General features: G+C 36.6%; 1 protein-coding gene, 1 long non-coding RNA gene and 1 other non-coding gene across 4 annotated transcripts in view; 2 read left to right on the top strand and 1 right to left on the bottom strand.

Moving 5' to 3' along the window:
* LAMA2 (laminin subunit alpha 2) overlaps nucleotides 1–21,097 on the bottom strand; it is a 793,905-nt gene that overhangs the window by 59,229 nt on the left and 713,579 nt on the right. For both annotated transcript variants that reach the window (XM_027848591.1, XM_027848592.1), the window contains exons 46-50: nucleotides 14,588–14,731; nucleotides 12,123–12,256; nucleotides 10,631–10,790; nucleotides 8,645–8,769; nucleotides 86–248 (exon numbers count right to left, since the gene is read on the bottom strand). In XM_027848591.1, the coding sequence (XP_027704392.1) occupies nucleotides 86–248; nucleotides 8,645–8,769; nucleotides 10,631–10,790; nucleotides 12,123–12,256; nucleotides 14,588–14,731 (726 nt within the window). The remainder of the gene's footprint in view (nucleotides 1–85; nucleotides 249–8,644; nucleotides 8,770–10,630; nucleotides 10,791–12,122; nucleotides 12,257–14,587; nucleotides 14,732–21,097) is intronic.
* Nucleotides 1–21,097, top strand: part of LOC114033155 — a 166,101-nt gene that overhangs the window by 20,141 nt on the left and 124,863 nt on the right. The gene's annotated exons all lie outside the window — the stretch shown is intronic.
* On the top strand, nucleotides 18,207–18,313 carry LOC114033238. Its single transcript, XR_003567944.1, has one exon. It is a non-coding gene; the product is annotated as a U6 spliceosomal RNA (small nuclear RNA).

Raw genomic sequence — 21,097 nt, 5'->3', positions numbered from 1 at the left:
GTGTGTGTGTGTGTGTGTGTGTGTGTGTGTGTGTGTGTGTGTGTGTGAGAGAGAGAGAGAGAGAGAGAGAGAGATTTTTTTTTACCAGGTCTCGGGTGGCAAGGTACATCAGGAGAGCACTTGAGGAAAAGGTCCTGAACTTGAACATGACTGTAGAGATATTGGGGTACCAGCGTATGGGGCGGCTGACCAAAGCATAGCCTTCTCCATCAAACTGGATTGTACCCTCACTGTCTTCTACCTGTGGACTAGAAAGGAAAAAAATCTATTAGTCATGATATTCACCATGTTGATGCAACATACACTGATCGTGAACTCTTGGAGGCCAGGGACCATGTGTCATATATTCCATATATAAATACTTAACATGGTGCTTCCCACTTAATGGGCATTCGGTAAGGATTTTTTGAATAAATGAATGAATCAATGAATAATATACCATGTACATATTATTTTAAATGGTCCTGATTCAATGGAGAGGTTACACATATGGGATAGGATAGAAGAAGGAAAGAAAGGGACCAAGAAGAAAGCAAACCAACAAGATTTTCACTGAATAGGAACAGTAATAAGCAAAAACCTTTATTATATATCTACAGGGTTCACAGGACTGTACCAGTAACTTAGGTGATTGTATATAAACTCATCAATGTGGGTACTTCCTCTATAATCTGCCTTCTTTTCTTGTGTAATTCTTGCCCATGTTTTTCCATAAATCCTCCATGCAGGGTCAAGCTGAAACACTTGAAGTCTCTTCTCCTGGCTAAATGAACACTTTAGTAATAGCAGTACAGCACTCAGATTGTCCGTTGGTTATCTTTCTCTTTCTTGTTACTCTTGCCTAACACTTTTTTTTCAGTCACACATGTCCTTGATATCTTTTACGTTAATTCTCAATTGATCTAATATTCTGAGGACTGCATGTATCTATCATCAATCAATCAATCAATCTATTAATAAGTATTTCCTAAGTGCCTACTCCAGTTGGGGGGATTGTATATATATGCATATATATATGTATATATAGATATAGATATGAATAGAAAGTATATGTAGAATATATATAAAGTATATATGTATATATAGATAGATAGAAAGAATGAAACAATTTCTACTCAGAAGGGGCCTATATTTGAATGCAAGAGATAAGGACATATAAATATATACAGAATAAATAAAAAGAATAAATACAAATACATACAAAGTAGTTGAATACAAGGTAATTTGATAGGTTTGATAGGTAGGGCAGTAGGAGGTGAGGGGATCAGGAAAGGCTTCACTTGGAGGGTAGTGCCTGAGATGTGCCTTGAAGGAGGTAAATGATTCTCTGAGTCAAAAGTAAAGAGGTAATGCTTTCTCAGAATGGGAGACAACTAGTGCAATGGCATAGCAATGGGAAATGGCGTTCCCATGTGGAAGGAGCAAAGGGAAGATCAGATTGGCCAGATCACAGAATGTGGAAGGGGAAGTAATATTCAATGAGGCTAGAAAGATTGATTAGGGTAAGTTTATGAAGGACTATAAAAGCTAAACAGAGGAGTTTATATCTGACTTTAGAGACAATAGGAAGCCACTCCAATTGATTTAGTAGGGGATTGACACAGTCAGATCTCTGCTTAAGGAAAATAATTTTGGCAGCTGTGTGAAGGATGGACTGAAGTGGGGAGCAATTTGAGGCAAGAAGGCCAATTTAGGATGCCACTGCAATAATCTAGGTAAGAGGGGATGAGGGCTAGATCTAAGGTGATAGATATTTAAATAGAGAGAAAGGATTAGATGTGAAAGATGTTGGGGAGGCACTTTCCTTCTTTCCTTTCCTTTCCTTTCCTTTCCTTTCCTTTCCTTTCCTTCTTTCCTTTCCTTTCCCTTCTTCCTTCCTTCTTTCCTTCCTTCCTTCTTTCCTCTCCAAACAATTCTCTCTTTTTTTTTCATTGACTGCAAGACATTTGTCTTTCCATTACCCTTTGAGTTATCTACAATTTTGGTTCTTCCAAGATCATGGTATTCTATAATTCCCAGCATTAAAGTATTAACAGAGAAATAATAGTTCAAAAAAATCTTTGGAAGAAATGAACAGTTTGGGATCATTAAAGGTGCTTAGCAAATTCCCCACAAGAGATCTAGGTCTGTCTCCTCCTACCTTTCAATTCTGGGCTGAGTTTATCATCTATATTTATGTATGTATACATACACACCTTGGATTTTGTTGGCACAGGCAACTCCTGGTGAGGAAGTTCCCTCTATTAACACAGATAAATAAATGTTCTGCAATTTATGGTCTTGGAAAACTGCTTGGGGCACAAAGATGTTAAGTTATTTGCCCAGGGTCACATAGACAGTATCTTAAAACTAGCCTGAGTCTGGCTATCTATTATGCCAGGCCATTTTTTTTTCCAGTGTGGGTTACTAGGCCAGTCTCTCTTGAAACTCAAAAATCCATTTACAATCAGTGCCTTCAATTCTTTTCCTCTCGTTCTCTTCTTAACCCACTGTGATATGGCTTCCAACTTCATCACTCAACTGAAATTGATCTCTTTAAAGTTATCAATAATCCATAATTGTCATATTTAATGACCTTTTCTAAATTCTCATTAGATACTACTAACCATTCTCTCCTCTTGGAAGCACTCTTCTCTCTGGGTTTTTGTGATGCTACTTTCTCTTGGTTGTTCTTCTCACTGTCTGACCAGTTCGTCCTTTGCTGATTCACCATCCATATCCCATCCAGTAACTGGGATTATAGCCACGGCTCTGACACAATCCATCTTCTCTTTTTCTCTCTACATCTCTTACTTGGGGACCTCATTAGCTCTCATGGGTTCAGTTATCAATAGATGATTCCCAGATCTCTGTCTCTGTCTCTCTTTCTTCATCTCTATCCCTAGTCTCTTTCCTGAATTACAGCCCTACATCACCAAGTGCCTTTGGAATATTTCAAATTGGATGTCCAGTTTGAGGCTCTCAAACTTAAAATGACCAAAACAGCACTCATTTCTTTCCCTCCAAACCGACCACTTTTCTGAATTTGCTTACTTATGTTGAGGGCACCACCATCCTCCCAGGCACCCAAGCTCATGACTTGGGTGTCATCCTTGAATCCTCATTCTCACTCATCTGACATATCCAATAAAATTTTAAGTCTTGTTGATTCCATCTCAACAACATTTCTCACATTTGTTCCCTCTTTTTCCACCTCCATAACCATCACTTTAGTTTAGGCCCCCATCACCTCTTTCTAGGATTATTGCAGTAACCTTTTAAGTGGTCACTGCTTCGTGTCTCTCTCTACTTCAATCCATCCTCTACTCAGCCACCTAAATTGTTTTCAAAAAGCATAGGTCCAAACATGTCACTCAATAAATTCTAGTGGTTACTTATTATCTCTAGGATCATATATAAGATTCTCTTTTTAGCATTTAAAGCTCTTCCAAATTTGACTCTTCCTATCTTTCCAGTCTATTTACATTTTACTCACCTCCACTGATGAGTAAACCAGCAATACTGACCTTGCTGTTCCTCACACATGACCCTCAATTTCCAGTCTCTATGTCTTTGCACTGGGCTGTCTCCCCATTAGTTGAATGTTCTCCATCCTCACCTCTGCCTCCTGGATTCTCTAATTTCTTTCATGCCACAGCTGAAATCCTACCTTCTGCAGGAGTCCTTTCAGGATACATCCAGCTGCTAGTGTCTTTTCCTTTGACATTACCTTCCACTTACTCTGCATAGATCTTGCACGTACTTAGCAATTTTCTTATTTGCTTCCACTATTAGAATTAGGGCTCCTTGAGGAGGTAATTAAGTTATTAAATCTAATAACCTCATTTATTTAAAAAATAAGTTCACACATCCCAGGTTAAGATTCAAGTTATAGATCTTGCATATACTTAGTTATTTTCTTATTTGCTTCCACCATTAGAATTAGACTTCCTAGAGGAGGTTATTAAGTTATTAAGTCTAATAACCCCACTTACATAAAAAGTAAGTTCACATACTCCAGGTTAAGATCTTTTGTCTGTTCCCTGAAGATACTGACCTACTGTGGCATTGCCACCAAAGGACAGACAAAGTTATGGGTCTTGTCAGGAAAGGTGTATGAACAAAATGAACAGCATGGATTTCTTCTACAAAACTATGGAGCAGCAACACTATTGCATAGATTTTGTCCATGCACACTCAACCTATAGTGGAGAGAGTACTGATTTGGGAGTCAAAAGACATGGGTTCTAGTATTGGCTTTGTCACTATAATTATGTGAAATGGGCAAGTGGATCTAGTCTCTCCAGGCTTCAGTTTGCTAGTCTGTAAAATTTAGGGTTTGGATTAGATGATGTTGGCCAATAGCCTTTTCAGGTCTAAATCCTATGATTCTGTAACTCATGAAGGAGTTGAGGAGGGACTCAAGAGTAATACTCATCAACAAGAGGTGATTTTGGCATGGCACACCTGTACAGTGAGATTTGGATCAACTAATTTCACCTGACAAAATTATGAGATTGCTTTGGATCAACTATAGTTTAGTCCAATTTAAACTTATGACCTTGAGATAAAAAGAAAACAATAGCGAGTGCTGTAATATATTGTACTGCAGCATTTCACCATCTAGCCTTCTATTAAGAATTGTTTATACTCAGAATATTTTAAATGAACTTTTATTTTAGGTTTATAGCTCTAGCTGCCTTGTAGTTAACACTCACCAGCAGCCTGATTTTTAAAGTTTTCCTATTCATTTTTGAACACAATTTCATGGAAAGTGACTACTATTTTGTATGATCAATGAGCTATATCTCTAAGCCTTAACTTTCCCTTGTTTCCTACTTGGGCCTTGATTTTAGATCTAGTTGCTATAGCTTAATCTTATTACTTATGAATAATAACACTCTCCTATTTTTAGCTCTAATGCAATGGGAATAGCCTGTGAATTGTAAATATATAGAAGACTTTCATATTTTTTTCAAAGCTGTGCTAAAGGCATATTATAACATTTAGGCATTCCTCTCATTTTAACCTTAATGTCCAATTACATGAAGGTGTAGGGAAGGGACTAAGCAGTATAACTTAGAAACTCTTGCCTCCTATACCCTTATTCTGACATGCTGGAAAGGAAATGTGATGTTTTACCCGCAATGCTAGGTAGAATGGAGAGTGGATTAAGGGAACACAGGTCATGGCAATATGTATGTGTACCTCAGACTGAAAATAACAGTCAAGATTTACTGATTGCTCCTTAATTTTAAAAATCTTTGTATTGCTGATTTTAATATTCATCAACTTATCTACTATTTAGTTTCTACTGATTGTTATATTCTAATGTACTCTTAGGAATGAACCTTTGACTATTCAATATATACATATATATTTAAATTAAGTGATTTACAATAAATATTAGCATTAATGCAATCAGTCAGGTTGCTTTCTATTAACAGTAGACAAACATTAGAGCAATTAATCGTATTTGCTTTGTGACTGTTTCTATTTGATTAATTGAATTTTAATGTACAAAATGTCATAATTTTTCAGTGATTCCTCCATAGATGATTGATCTAGAATTTTAATGGATCTTAGACTAAGTCATCTAAACCAAGCTCCTCATTTTAGAAATGAAGAAAGGAAGGAGAAGAAAGACATAGTGACTGAACCAAAGTCATGTTGGGATTAAGTGGCAGAGACCAGATTTGGACTTAGGTCATATGCCTCCAAACTAGGCTCTCTATCTACTGTACGATATTACCTTTTAGCCACCATGATTCTCCATCTGTTCATTCATTCCCACATAGTCTTCCTCTTATGTGGTCATAGTTATTGTGAAGTCTTTTTTTCTGGTTTTGCCTTTTTTCCACTTAGCATTATTTCATAAAATCTGTCTATATTTCTTTACATTTGTTATACTTGTTGATCTATGTTGCTTTATTGTATTCAGTTATATTAGTGCATTATAACCTACTCAACCATCCCCCCCTCATTTGGGATATTTAGCTTTCTTTTGGTTGTGGTTGTTGTTTGCAAGTACAAATAATGTTGCTGTGAAAATCTTTGAAAAGATAGTTCTTTTATACTGTTGCTGTTGTTATTACACTTTTAAGGTATGCATATATATGTATATATGCACATACACATATATTATATTACATCCTAGGTATATATAATAAATTTACTTTTTACATGGATTTATAATTAATCCATACCATTACTACCCCCACCCCCTCCACTGAACAACAACAAAAAATCCACAACAAAACTTTCATCATAAACATCAGTAGTCCAGCACAACAATTTCCCCCACACTGACCACGCCTAAACATGTCTCTCTCTTCATTTTAAGTTCATCACCTTTCTGGTAGGAGTCGAGTGAATATTTCATATTCGGTCTTTGGGACTGATAGTTGATCATTGCATTGACCAGAGTTTAGAGTATATTTTCAACAAAGGAATTACTGGATCATGGAGTAAAATAGCTTTTGCAACTTTTACTGCATATTCCCAGATTGCTCTACAAAAGACTGTAAAAGTTTGCAATTCGATCAGCAAAGAAGGAGCGTTCTCCATAGCCCTGTCCTAACTCTTTAGTCTTCTTACACTTTATTTGTCTCCATATACTCTACATTCTAGCAACATTGGCTTACTTACAGTACTTGAAGTGACACTCAACCCAATTCTGTGCCTTGCACTGTGTCCCTTAGGCCTGGAATGCTCTCCCACTGTTCCTATGCCTCTTGGTTTTCTAGAGCCCTTCAAGACTCAGCCTAAAACTCACCATTTTAGGAGGCCTTTCCTCTGGTCCCTTCTCATTCTTCCACGTCTGAGCTCCTGATATTATGACCTCAGAGTTTCTTCAGTCTGCTCTGTGTGTATATATGTACACACACACACACACACACACACACACACACACACATATATATGTATATATGTATATATATATTTGTAGTTTGTTATTTTCCCCATTTGAAAATGAGTTTCTTTAGGGTAGGGACTAGATTTTTGCCTTCCTTTGTAACCCAGCATTTAGCATAGTGCTTGGCATATATTAAATGATTAATAAGTGTTTGCTAATTTGACTTGACCTGACCAGCACTAAATTTAGTTGCTTTTAATTATTTTTGTTAATTTTGATGGGTTTGAGTTAGAACCTCAAGGTTGCTTTGATTTGCATCTCTTGATTGTTAGTGAGGTTGAACCTCATTATTAATGATTTGTGTTGATTAATAATGTTCTGTTGAAAACTGTCATTTCATACTTTGATAATTTATCCATTGTGGATTTGTTGTTAGCTTTGTATATTCTTAACAGTTTCTTATATATATTTGATATATAAAGATTAATCTGTTGTGTATTTCTGTGTACCTGTCATTACCATTAATATTTTCCCTAAGTTATTATTTTTCTTTCTTTATGTTTTTTCATAGTATAGAAATTGTTTTTTTAAGCATAAACAGTACATCTTGTCCTTAATACTTTCTTAATTTCTTCAACAGAAAAAGAATCGCATTTCTACTTCAAGTAAGATAAATTCATTATTTCCCTTTGTTCCATCTTGTTTATAGTTTATTTTTTCTTATTGTCTCTCATCCAGCAGGAATTCATAGAAGTATATGATATATGAGAGGAACCTATCTATTATGTGCCCAATACTGTGCTAAGTGTTTTATAATATTGTTTTGTTTGATGTGAATCTAAATCAAGCTTTTGCCATCTTGAACTGGCTGGGGAGAACCATTGTTAGATTTTCAGTGTTAGCATTTATACCTCTGAAAACAACAAATGCTACAAATCAAAGTTTGATTTATTGTTTTGTTGATTGTCTAGACAAGAAGATGCTAATAATACAGATTAAATTTCAAAGTATGTCAAGAGTCCATTCCTCCCTTACCCCCACAGTTGTTAAACCTTTACCAGCATGCCTCTGATCTAAATCTATTTCCCAAGTTAGTAAACAATTTTCCCATTTTTTTTTCAGACAACCTATGATTTCAATGATATAAGGAAGTCCCAAGTTCATTTATTAAATAGGGAATCTATTCTATATTTTTTTCTAATTTTGGGGGGTAGGGAGTCTGGGACCTTTGATTTCATTGGAGTAGGGAACTCTTGATAAAAAAAAGAAATTTATGTGATAATTTTATTATAAATATAAAAGGAATAGCAAGTTGTACATAATAGATTTGCAATTTCACAACCAAGAAAAAAAAAACTGCTTTATCAAAGCAAATCTTATGTCAATGGTTATGCATGTGCCAGAGGCACTGAGATAAAAATCAATATGAGGTTAAGAAGACATAGTCCCTGCCCTCATTAAGTAAGTAAATAGCCTAGATTTATTTTTCAGGTTTTATTTTAAAATACGTTTGTTTAACATGTGGGCATTTTTATACTTTTTACAGGGTTCTAGATCCTTACTATCTAGATCCTTTTCTATTTTTTCCTTCCCAAGTAACTATCTCCTTCCTTATCTACTTGTGCATAATTTTCCAGGCCTGAGGAATACTACATGAGAGTGCTCCACTCTTCATGGTGAATAGAATGAACAGAACAGAAACTATGTGATCTCTTGATGCCTTATCTATAATAATAAAATACTGCATACTGAAACTGAGATCATTAGAACAAAGAGGACTAGATGAAAAGAGGTCAAACTATAACTAACCTGACTGTGCATCCTTTACAGTCACCTTCTATATCTCGGAAATTCCACAACCCTATGGGTTTGCTGTCGAAGTATGTTTCACCCATACATCCAGTGAAGGTAATAACTCGTACAGCATCAGCCTTCTGCACATAGGAAACAAAACGTTTGTTAGAATTTGGCTCAAACTGTGATCACAGTGCTTAAAAATAAATTTGGTCGTAATTTTTTGGCCAGATTAGTCAATGTGGCCTATCTCCAAAATACCATCTCCAGTGGTCACCAGTGGTGACCAAACCACTGGTACTTTGGAATCTCTAATCCCTCATGTCTTTGTAGACCCAGGGGCTAGAATGTCTGTCAATGGTAGGTGCTTATGATTCATTTGTTGAACTGCGTTGATAAAGTGATGATGTTGATCAGTGATAGTGAAAATTAAAGTGGGAATACTTTGTTCAGCTAGGCCATGCAGTGGATAGAGCCCTGGGCTTGGAATCAGAAAGACTAATCTTCATGAATTCAAATTTAGCCTCAGACAATTACTAGCTGTGTGACCCTAGACAAGTCATTTAACCCTGTTTGCCTTAGCTCTTCATCTGTAAAATGAGCTGGAGAAAGAAATGGCAAACCTCTCCAGGATCTTTGCCATGAAAACCTCAAATGGGATTATGAAGAATCTGAAATGACTGAACAGCAGCAGCACTTCATGCAATCCTTTTTCCCACCACAGGCAGCAGTTCACCCCAAATATACATAACCTGATTTTCCAACACGGTGGATTAGCTTTGCTTTTTGCTTCTTCTCTTTTTTGCTGTTCTCCCAAGCTGTTTATTCCAGTTTTTGTGAGTAGCTCTAATAAACATTCCAAGAGACTAGTGCTTAAAATGATTGGCCTTAATGAGTTTTTTAGATTATTTGTTAATTCCCTTTGTCCCTCTTTTCTCTCTGTCCCTAGGGGAGCCTTCTGTAAGAGAGAACTACTTTCTTACCAGGTACATCCCTGGGGACAAAAACAGTTTACGTTAGGGTGAAGAATGGATGACCAGCTTCCTAGAGTGTGCGTTTCTAGTTAACAAGGCTGATTTCATCTTGTGGCTTGTAGAATTAGTATTCTTATTTTGTAGTCCTACCTTATCTATAAAATAAAATAAATAAACCTGTTTTGTAACCTCCCTCTCTCTAAAGGTCAGGACTGGGTCCTCATGGGAACTATAAAAGGCTTTCTTTGCAACTGTCAGATTAAAATTTGGGGTCACCATGGCTTTTCAATCTTCCTGATGAATTTTTTCCCTGGATATTTCCTACAAGCTCAGGACTAATCCATTCTATTCAACTGTGCTTTTCTGCCTCACCCACAGGTCTTTTCACAAACACCTCATTTCATTTCAACAACATGAACCCCTTTAAAATTCAGGCACTGGTAATGCACAAGTACCTGCCATGAAGCAAGTATGAATATTAAGAGCATTACCTTGTAAGAATGAGGAAAAGATCAACTTAAAATTTTTCAGAGACAGATCATGATCTGAAAGCTTATAGTTTCTGGGATATTTCCCAAGGTAGTCATAAATCTTTTAATTAGTACTGAGTCTAACTTCATATCACTCCATATCCTATGTGAGAGTTAAGTCATAAAGGGATATTTAAAATGAGGTTGCGTTTTAAAAAAAACACCCACCTCTGAGAAGACTGACATGAAAAGAGATAAAAGAAGAATGTAAAGAAATTTGTGTCATATCAGAGGGAAAAACAATTGCCACAGCATAGATAGATACCTCCCTTTTTGGGGAAAAGAAGCAATCCATGAAAATTTGGTTTCAGCTTAAAAAAATATTGTTCTCATTGAAGTCATGTTTTAATAAAAAAGAAAAACAACAACAAAACTAGTGAAGTTGAAAACTGACATTCGTTAGATGGTTTTAAAAAAATGTCTGTTCCGCAAACTAGTTAATAGAAATTCACCAGTTACTAAGATCAAATATATAAGGATGAAGAAAACCCTTTTACCTTTAATTTCCCAGTCAAACCACCAACAAAGAGCATTGCATTTGCATCCACATCTAGAATCGTATAGCCCGGGGGAGAGATTGAATTGTATGTGCTTGGTATGATGCTGGCTTTGGGACCATCCAGTGCTCTAACAGAAATGGTTCCATTCCTCCCAGTCCTTCAGGAGCAAAGAGAAAGAAAGCAGAGAAAACAATATACATGCTTTCCAGACACATTTCATAAAATAAATGTACAAAATAGAGAGATATTTGGCAAGCTCATGTCTCAGAACTTAAAAGATAAACACTTCAGGGTTTTTAGCTTTCAAATATTCCTTACTCCCCCAAATTTGAATTGAAAACCAAGAATCTGATCTTCTTTGGATGTTATGATTATACATAACAAGCAGGGAACACAATCATCATAGTGTTCTCCTCAACTCGGGGCCTGCTGGTGACTAATGGCAAATGATAACAGCAATAATTAGTTGATGGATTTGCCATTTGTCAAATGAAAGCTATTTTCTAGCTGCTTTACATTCTAGTTGAAAGCTTTCTCATGTACTGTTCCTTTTGTTCATGCTAATGGGTCCTGGTTTCTACCATTTCCCTGGGCATCTTCTTTCATTTCCTATAGTGAGTGTACCCTGAATGATGCTCCATACACAGTATCCACTCTCCAAATTTCTTGATTATATCTTGGTTTTAATTATACTGAAATAGGATTTAGGAAAATGAAAGTTTCATTCATTGGAACATGCAAACTCAATGGGTGACAGTCTTTTTCTTTCAACATACACCTATACCTATGTTTTTGTTTATACTTATACTTATGTACACATAATTATACAAATATACACTTACATATAAACATACATATATACAATGCACATGCATGCATGTGTATATAAATATGTACATAATTATATTCATGTATACATACATGTATATGCAATACATATGCATACACACATATAAACATAACATGCATATGCATATGCTTTTCCAGAATCCATGTTTTCTTTACTGTTCCCCCACTACTAGATATCATAACCTATCTAAATCTTAATAGAAGGTCTTCGTGTGTTGTTGTGGCCAAACATTCATCTGATGAATGATGTTCTGGAGATAAACCTTCTCAATTTTAGCTACATTGGTCTTTGGATGAAAGAGGTCTGTGTTCATACTTTCTTACCTTGGAAGGACCTTAAAGAACTTTTCCTCTACTCACATATTGTTAAAGAACCCAGGGGGTCATGTTCATGCAACAACAAGGCACTAAAGTAGACTTTATAGGACAACATATTAAACATGCACATCTATAATGTAGAGGCATATTTTCTTAGAGTTTACATAGATTTTTTCAAATAAATGAATAGAATTTATATATCCCAACACACCTAGCAACAGTTACTATGAAACTGATTTAATTATCTAGGAGTTAATTTAATGACGGTTTCAAAATGTTGTAAAACTTAGTGATGATGGTCACTATTATTGTAGTTAAATACCTTGATGCTTCAATTCGGTACCAATAGGAGTCATCAATGGTCAAATCTGGGTATTCAACTCGTCCAACTCCAGAGCCAACATCCCAGAGGAAGCTCACTTTTCCCTTTCTCATTTCTATGGCCAGAAAATCAGTCTAAGATAGACAAGCAGAATTGGAAAATAATTTGCCATGAAGTACCTGTATAAAATAGTGTGATGATATTCTTTGGGTCTGCTGACAAGGGCTAGCTCCAATTTACATATGTGGAACAATTAGGAATCCTTAGATAATGTAACTCAAGTGATATCAACTATGTTTTTGTATATTTTTCTAATTAACATTTTACTGTGATAACCTTTAAAGTGGGAGATATCCCTGCCCTGTGCAGGGGTCATACATATATGTGCATGGTAAGGGAGTCTTACTTGCTTACATGTTGACATTAGTTTTTTTTTTGGGGGGGGGGTGTAGTAAGGAGAAAGTCTGAGCCTGTTATTTCAATGGTGTAAGGAATACTTTCCCCATGGCACCCCCCAATTTTCTATAGCAATGAAATTTGGTAACGTTTCAGCAACTTAAAGTCTTAGAGAATTTCCTGGAGGTACTGAGAATTTAAGTGGCTAGCGCAGGGTATGACAGCCAGAGTGTGTTAGATTTTGACTCGAACCCAGGCCTCCTTGACTCAAAGCCAGAGCTCTTTCCACTGTAGCATTCTATCTCTTGACATTGATTATGTTGGCAGAAATAAGATGAATAAGAAAGAAGTAGTATTAAGGTCTCCAATATTTTTAAGACTAAGCTACCAGAGGCCTTTGGAAGTCTGCATAGTATAGACATTAGCTCTCATTTGGGAGAATTCCTACTTTAGGATTTGGGGTAAGAAACAGGGCAAAGTGGCAGTACAAGAACTCAAGAAAATATTTTGGCTTAAACCAGAAGATTTGTTTCATGTCATTCCTTGGCTGATGAAAGTTCTGTTTTAAACCCGAAGATCTTTGAGTAAGAGAGCTAGGACAAAGAGATCACACTGAACTTTCAATTTTAATTGAATTGGACAGTTCAATGTAGACCAAGTTTTTGACATTTCAATTTGGGAGATGAATTGGACAAATATTAGAGATATCACCGGGAAAGATTTCATTACCATAAATAGTAACCACAAATATTGGTCATCTTAATTTCATTTTACTGGTTGGTTGGTTTGTTGTTCTTCATTCTTGAAGAAGATCAAAATGACATCGTTATGTTAAAGTCAAGTTACAGTGTGTCTGACTGTGGCCAATCAGACCAATATGAGCTCAGAATGCTCTATCACAAGTCAGGCACAAACAGTCCATGAGAACATTTGGGGTAGATTCTCTAAATTTGGGCATCTCACGTTTCTTTTGAGCTACTTCAATCCTGTTTTGCTCATAGAGCCCAGTACTTTCTTTGATGTGGTGCGCCATGTTAGGCAGTCCTTTGCCAACATCTTCCATGTTACACGATCAATTCCAAAGCCAGAGAACACGCACAAAGCAAGTGTTCACATGGTGGCCAGAAGAAATGATACAAGAACACTTTTAAGGTTGTTTCTTTTACTATGGGATAAGTTAAAGAGCATTGCACTAGGTATCAAAAGACCTGGGTCTGAGTCATATCTCTGACTGTTTCATCTCCCTGGGCTTCAGTTTCTTCTTAATCAGAATGGAAATAGTAACACTTTTACTACCTACCTCAGGGTTCTTATGGCTACATTTACAACCCACAAAGTCCTAGAGAATTTATAGTTATTATTACTCTTTTTCTGAGGCATCGTGGTGTAGTGGATAGAGTTGGCCTTGGAGTCAGGAAGACCTAGGTTCAAGTCTTACCTCTGACACACTCTGTGACCCTGGGCAAGTTATCTAACCTTTCAGCATTCCCTAGGCAACTCTCTAAGATTATAAATTGTAGGCAATAGGTGCTGACTTGCATTGGGAGAAGGAATTCCCTTATCTAGATGTGACCTCTACCAAAGAACTCATAGTTCTAGTCTCTATTTTTATTGCTACTATTTCATGTGTATATTATTTTATTTCATTGATGAAAAAGAACAGTCCTTATTTTTAATGTGAAAAATGTATGTTCAATACCAATTTGCTCTTATTTTCAATCAGTTGGAACCAAAATTATTCTTAAAATTATAAAGAAGAAATGCTACCATGTTAACATATTAAAGTCACAGGACCTAAATACTGTACACAACAATTTTCTGCCTCATATTTGCACTACTCTAACTTGATTTGACATTTCAAAAATCTTTGGTAGGCATGTTTCTTCTGTTATCACATGGGGCGGGGAGGGTGAGTGGGAAGTAATTAGACAATTTTTGTTGCCATGTTATTGGCTTTTAAATACGTAATTGCCACTTCCTTTATCAAAATAAGCCACTGGCTACGTGTCTACATGGTGTATGGATTTAACTGAATCAACTGAAAGGGAGAAGGTGCTAATCAGACTTACAAACTTGGCACTGCCGAGATAAAAAAGGAGATTATCTGCAACAGCTGTCTTCACGTTGACAATGATGCTATTGTAGCTTCCTTTCTTGATTTCTGGCCTGTATGTTCTAATGCAGTCACCTCCAGAAGACACAGACACTTTGATCTTCAAGAAAAACAAGATACAAAGAACTGAGACTAAACCTCTTAAAAAGTTTGAAGTAGATTCCAAACAACCACAAAGGAGTCATCTTTTTTTTCCTTTGAAGTTTTTTTCCTATCATCAAATAATATTATTAAGTACCCACATGCACATTATGTTCATTAATGAGAACACTGAAGTGTTTTTCCCACACAGATCTGGACAGAGAGCTTTCCATAATTCCAAGTCTTTTAAGCTGGACACTACTATCTTTCTGAAACACACAAATGACATATTCTTCACAAGTCTTTACTCTACTCTTCTTCAATTACCACTAACCAGGAAGGAAAATAATTGATAGTTTCTAATTCACCAATTTCTAAAGTGCAGTAGTTTGGAACTCCTTTCGATATGTCCTTAGCTCTGGCAAAATTTTCTGTCAAATCACTTTCAGAAGGTACTTTTGAAACAAAAATAAATATTTCTTCTTAAAACTATTTAAATGACATTTCAAGATTTAAAATTCATGGATTTTTGAATTATTTGAAATCAAGTAACAAATCATTTTTTGTGAATTTAAAAAGGAAAATTGCCTTCTCCTCTCCCCTGTATTATTAAAATTGAAAATAGCTGAATAGATTTTGTTCTAGATGTTCCAACAATAAGTATATTAATCTTTGTGTTAGGAACACAGAAACTTTCAGAGTAAAATGGCCCCTTTTCATTAAGTTGCCAAGAAATGAAAGTGACACTGAACTAACATCTTTGTAAATGCCTTTAAGGAATCATTTCCAGTTGCAATCACTAATGTAATTAGCAACTTCTATTGCTAAAGAAAAAAAGATTTTCTTTGATCAATAGCTTTCAGATGACTTTACAGTACCAAGAAAGAAGGCCCCATGGGAAGAATGAAAAAGGTTCCTATTAGTTCTCAATTACATTCAAGTAGCATTCTAACTTCAACCACTAGTAAAACTATGGATTAGTCAGTTCAGTACTTATAGAAATAGACAAAATCATGATCAAATTACAGAATTTTTGGGGTAAGAGGGTAAGTCATCATTTAGATTTTGAGAAATATTCCTTTATCCAAATATTCTAAATCAGGAGATATTACACAGGATAAACAAAAACCAAACACAAACAAAACTTGGCAAAATGCCTTACTGCTACTCTGGCAGTCCAATATACAAACCAAAATCTGGGATTTGCAACTATAAGTCCTGGAAAAATTCTATGTAGTCGTTATTACATATTATACATTTTATTATATATTATCATAGCATATTATTTATGTACATATTATGCATTTGTATATTTATATGTAGTCAGAGTGAAGTCAAGCTATCTCAAGAACAGTGGAATTATGATAATGTAAATACAGATGTATCCCCATTCCCAAAGCCCATTGGTATAGGACTCTCTCCTCATTGGTGATCACTGAAGAGTTCTTCTCTTTCCTGTTCTTACCAACTCTTCCCTGCCCTTTATCCAGGCAGGGGACGTGGATCTCTACCAATAAGGAGAAAGTCCCACACCAATGGGCTTCAGAATTGGGTTTACACAGACAATTACAATGAGGAAGAAAAGGGAGCATTGTCTAAAAATACTGATACAGTGGCAGAGGATCTCACTGATAACTAAGTTTAACACACACACACACACACACACACACACACACACACACAAACACCATGTGGAACATGGAAGCAAGGGAAGGTAATTGAATAATATGGTCCTCTAAGAATAGTCTCAGGAATGTTAAATCCAAGAATTAGCTGGGACATCCATAAATGCAAGGAAAATACCAAAGCTATTTTTTAAAATTATGATTCAAAACAAGAGAAATATTAAGGAAGAGATAGCGCTATTGCTTGGGGTGGCTGGAAAATGGTAATGTATGACAGAGATGCATCAAACTATTCAGTTCCTATTATATCTTTGTTTTCAGTACAAAGGGGAACAATTTTGGAGTGGGAAGGAGAGAACAAAAATGATTAATGGAGAGTTCCATTCTTTTTCATTTAATAATCACCAATCAGCTACCATGTAACATAGCTGCCAAATTGATATTCATAAAGCACAGTACCTCTGCCCTGCTCAAGAAACCCCAGTGGCTCCTCAAGGCCTCTGGGTTTAACCTGTATTTGTTGGGCATTAAATCCCTTCATGATCTGACTCCAATCTACCTTTTTGAACTAATTGCACCCATTCCCTTTCACCCCAAGCTCCCTATGTTTCATCTAAACTAGCTCCATTGCTACTCTCCTTATAGGGTATTCTATCTCTTGCTTCTATGCACAGGCAGTCCACCATGTCTGGAATGCTCTCTCCCCTTCATCTCTGCTTTATAGAATTTCCTAGTTCCCTTCAAATTACTGCCTCTTTGAGGATGCCTTTCATGGTTTCCCCATTTATTAGTATTCTCTCCCTTGAGATTATTTTTCAATTACTTTGCACATTTTTTTAAAAAATGTACTTATCTGGTATATGTTAACTCCTAATAGAAGACAAGCTCTTTGAATGCAGGGACTGATTCACATTTATCTTTGTTTTTTGTCTGCCACCTAATGGGCTCAATGAAACTTTGTTGAATTGAATTGAATTGAATTATAGTGAACTATAGGACAGAACTAGGAATACAAACATGAAACAAGACGGAACTTTTTCTCTCAAAGACTTTACAATACAGCATGGGGATGAAACAGATACAAATATTGCTATTGTGCAATACCGCACATTTAATAGGATAACTGCATTGAGTATGTGAGATCCCAAAATAAAAAGATCACTTAAAGTCAGAAGGTCTAGGGGACCGGAGAAGGCTTCTGAGAAGAGATAGTAACTAAGCCAGATCTTTAAGAAAGAGAAACATTTCTATAAATGAAGAAGTAGAGGAAGAAAATTCTAGAATTGAGGAGGTAGCATGCACAAAGGCAAGGAGATAGGAACAGGGAAGGCAAGACTGAGGAAGAGCAAAGAATCTCATTTGGCAGAAACATACAAAGTGTGAAGAGGAGTAATTGTATGTGACAGAAAAGTAAGTTGGATACAGATCATAAAAGGATTTGCATGCCAGATTAAGGAACTTATATTTTATTCAATAGGCAGTGGGAAGTTACTGTAGATTTTTAAGGAGGGAAGTGACAGGAGTAGGAATATCCAAGTCTCCTTTTGTACCAAGGCTTCCTATTTCAGTTTCTTTTCTTTCCTTTTTTTTTTTCTCCTTTGGTGGGTGCAAGGTGCTTGGTTTTGTTTTTCTGTCATAGTCATAATCAAACATTCATTAAGTACCTATTGTGTGTCAGGTACGATAGGAAGTGCTGAGGATACAAGTACTTAAAAATAAAGACAGTTCTTGCCCTTGAGGAACTTACAATCTAATAGGGAAAGACAACATATGAAAGAAGCTGAGAAGGGTGGGGGAGAGGCAGGGAACACAGAGGAGAAGTCAAAGATGTCTCAGAGTAGTGCAGCCTGGTGAGAAATGAGATGTTCTGTGCTTGCTTCGGCAGCACATATACTAAAATTGGAATGATACAGAGAATATTAGCATGGCCCCTGCGCAAGGATGACACGCAAATTTGTGAAGCGTTCCATATTTTTTTTTGTTCACTGCGATAACTTAATGAATAGGTTTATGATTTTTAAGGAATAAATTTGTTCATTTAAAATCAGAAAAAAAAGAGAAATGAGATGTTCTGAGCTGAGTTCCCCCTGTAAGTGAAGGTTTTGGAGTTCATGGCTCCACTTTTGAAACAGAGGGGCAGAGGCTCTCCATCTATGAATCAGAGGTGGAGTACCAAGACTGATGAGATCTTGCAGGATGACAAGGATTTTCTAATAATCTATTAATCTAATAATCAGCCTGAGAATACACACACACACACACAAACACACACACACACATGTAATTGTGTCAGGTCAAGTCCACAAACATTTATTAAGTGCTTATTATGTGGCTAGGCTCTGTACTAAATGCTGGAAATACAAATATAAGAAGAAAGACAATTCTTGCCCTCAAGGAACTTAGAATGTAATGAGAGAAGATAACACATAAAATGAAGCTGAGATGTGTATTTATGGGTACCCACACAGGGGAATGGTAGAATAAGTCCAGATAGTTAGGAGTATAATCTAGAGAGGAATGAAGATATAGCTGGCCTGAATATTTTCCTTAAAATGAAGGTACTGGAGGAACCATCCAATCTGAGATAGCGGTCACAGCGCTGGAAGGTACTTCTAGTGTGAGAGGTCCAGGAGTGGAGGCAGTATAAAGGATAGATTGGAAAGGGGAGAAATGGAGGCAGGATGACTAGTCAGGAGGTCACTACAATAGTTCAGGTAGGAGGTAGAGGCCTGGAACTAGAGTGATAGCAGTGGGAAAAAGAGGGCTATTCTGAGAAATATTGAGAAGTTGGAAGAGATAGGATTTGACAACTGAATAAATGTGATTATATTTATCTGATCCTTTAAATATTATTAGCATAAATTATTACTAGTATAATTTTTAGGTTAAATCTATAGCTCCTGATCACTATTCCTAAATGTGGAAGGAGTGCCCGAGTTCTATATCCAAGGCTTGACTCCTTGGCTAGCTCCACAATAACACCCAGCTGTGGTTGCTGTGTGTGGTTTGTCCTTCATTCTCAAAGAGGACCATGACATCAGGGAGGTGATGCCATGACATGCAAGTGAATTGGATTTAAGTGAGAGAGGACTGTGGAAAGTCACCAGCCTCACTTTCTTCTCCAGAGCCATCTGGGTCCAGTGGCAAGATATAGATCAGGACAAATGGAGATGGCCCAGGAACACACATAGCAAATAGCAAAGAAACCTATTTATCCATGTTGATAGCAGAAAAGGAGTCAGAGAAAGTATGTATTGGAGAATATATACCAGATAATATAGAGTAAATAAGCCGTTCCATTGAGAGTGAGAAAACTAAGATCAACCAAGGGAGAGAATCTTAGTTCTTATGCAAGGGGCAACTCCTTGAACTCTATAGTGTAGTAAGCTGGGGATAAGGAGATAGTAGAGACTGCCAGCTCCTCTTGTGTCATGTCAGTCTCTTCCCACAGTCTTCCTCTCCCTTCATAGACCTGAAGAGAGGTTTACATTCATCCATCTTTTCTCCCAAAGTAGGAAACCCAAAGAACCTAAATCACTCTTCACTCTCATTCTTATCAACTCCAAATCTCATGTAAGTGTGGGCATTGAGTGAGCAATCTCCACCAAGGAAGAGAGAATCCTGTGTAAATGACTCTTTGGGCCAAAGGTAACACTGGATTTAAGCAAGGCACAATATCCTTGTAGATGAGATGGAGGCTAGATTGTTGTAAATTTAGCTGGGTTTGAAAGTGATTGACTGAGCAAACTAGAGAGGATGATTGATGTTATCAACCTGTAATATCACAGGATTTTGTCCTTGGCCCTGTTTTCTGTAACATTTTTATCAGTTACTTTAATGAAGATGTATATGGCATGCTTATTAAATCTTCAGATGGTATGAGGCTGGAAGGAATAGTAATAGGCAAAGGCTCTGAAGGAGTGTGGCATAGAGAAAAGAGCACAGGAGATGAAATTAGATGATACCTGGGCTTAAATCCCATTCTAGTGTAAATTAGCTGTGTGACCATGGATACCCAATCTCTATCACCTCTATTTTCTCTTTATGATATAGGGTAGGTTGGTCTCTTTTTGTTATTATTGGAGTGGTTTGCCATTTCCTTCTCCAGCTTATTTTACAGATGAGGAAACCAAGGCAAACAGGGTTAAGTGACTTGCCCAGGGTCACACAGCTGGTAAGTGTCATGTGTCTGAGGCTAGATTTGAACACAGGTCCTCCTGAATCCAAGGCAAGAGCTTATCCACTGTGCCACCTAGCTGCCCCTCCTCTCTCTTTTTTTTGTTTCTCTCCCCTTTTCTCCCTTTCCCTCTTCTTTTCCTTCTCTTTCTCATCCCTTTTTCCATGCCATCTCCTTATCCCTTCCCATTCCTCATGCCTCTTTTCTCTTCTCTCTCTCTCTCTCTGCCTCTCTGTCTGTGTGTCTCTCTCTCTGCCTCTCTGTCTGTTTCTCTGTGTCTCTCTTTCTCTTTCCTACTCTGAAAGTTCTATTCTGAAACTTATAGGTAATTTTACTGTAATTCTTTGATAAGTCTTCTAAAACAAAAAAACTTCAAACATTAGGAATCTACAAGGCATTTCTCATAACTGTGCTATTTACCAGTCAATCATCATGAACTCAATTAGACGTTACTGAAGATGCCATAAGTACATCTATTGGATTTCTACTGTAATTTGCCATTTAGTAACTAGATCATTTATTTTAAAAGATTATCAGATACTCCATAAGAAAATCAACAAACCAAAAGAACACTACTTTAAGA

Source organism: Vombatus ursinus, unplaced genomic scaffold (genome assembly GCF_900497805.2).
Source record: "Vombatus ursinus unplaced genomic scaffold, bare-nosed wombat genome assembly UNPS02006779.1, whole genome shotgun sequence".
Lineage (NCBI taxonomy): Eukaryota > Metazoa > Chordata > Mammalia > Diprotodontia > Vombatidae > Vombatus > Vombatus ursinus.
The sequence above is the reverse complement of the archived record's forward strand: the minus strand, read 5'-3'. Positions and strand labels throughout refer to the sequence as shown.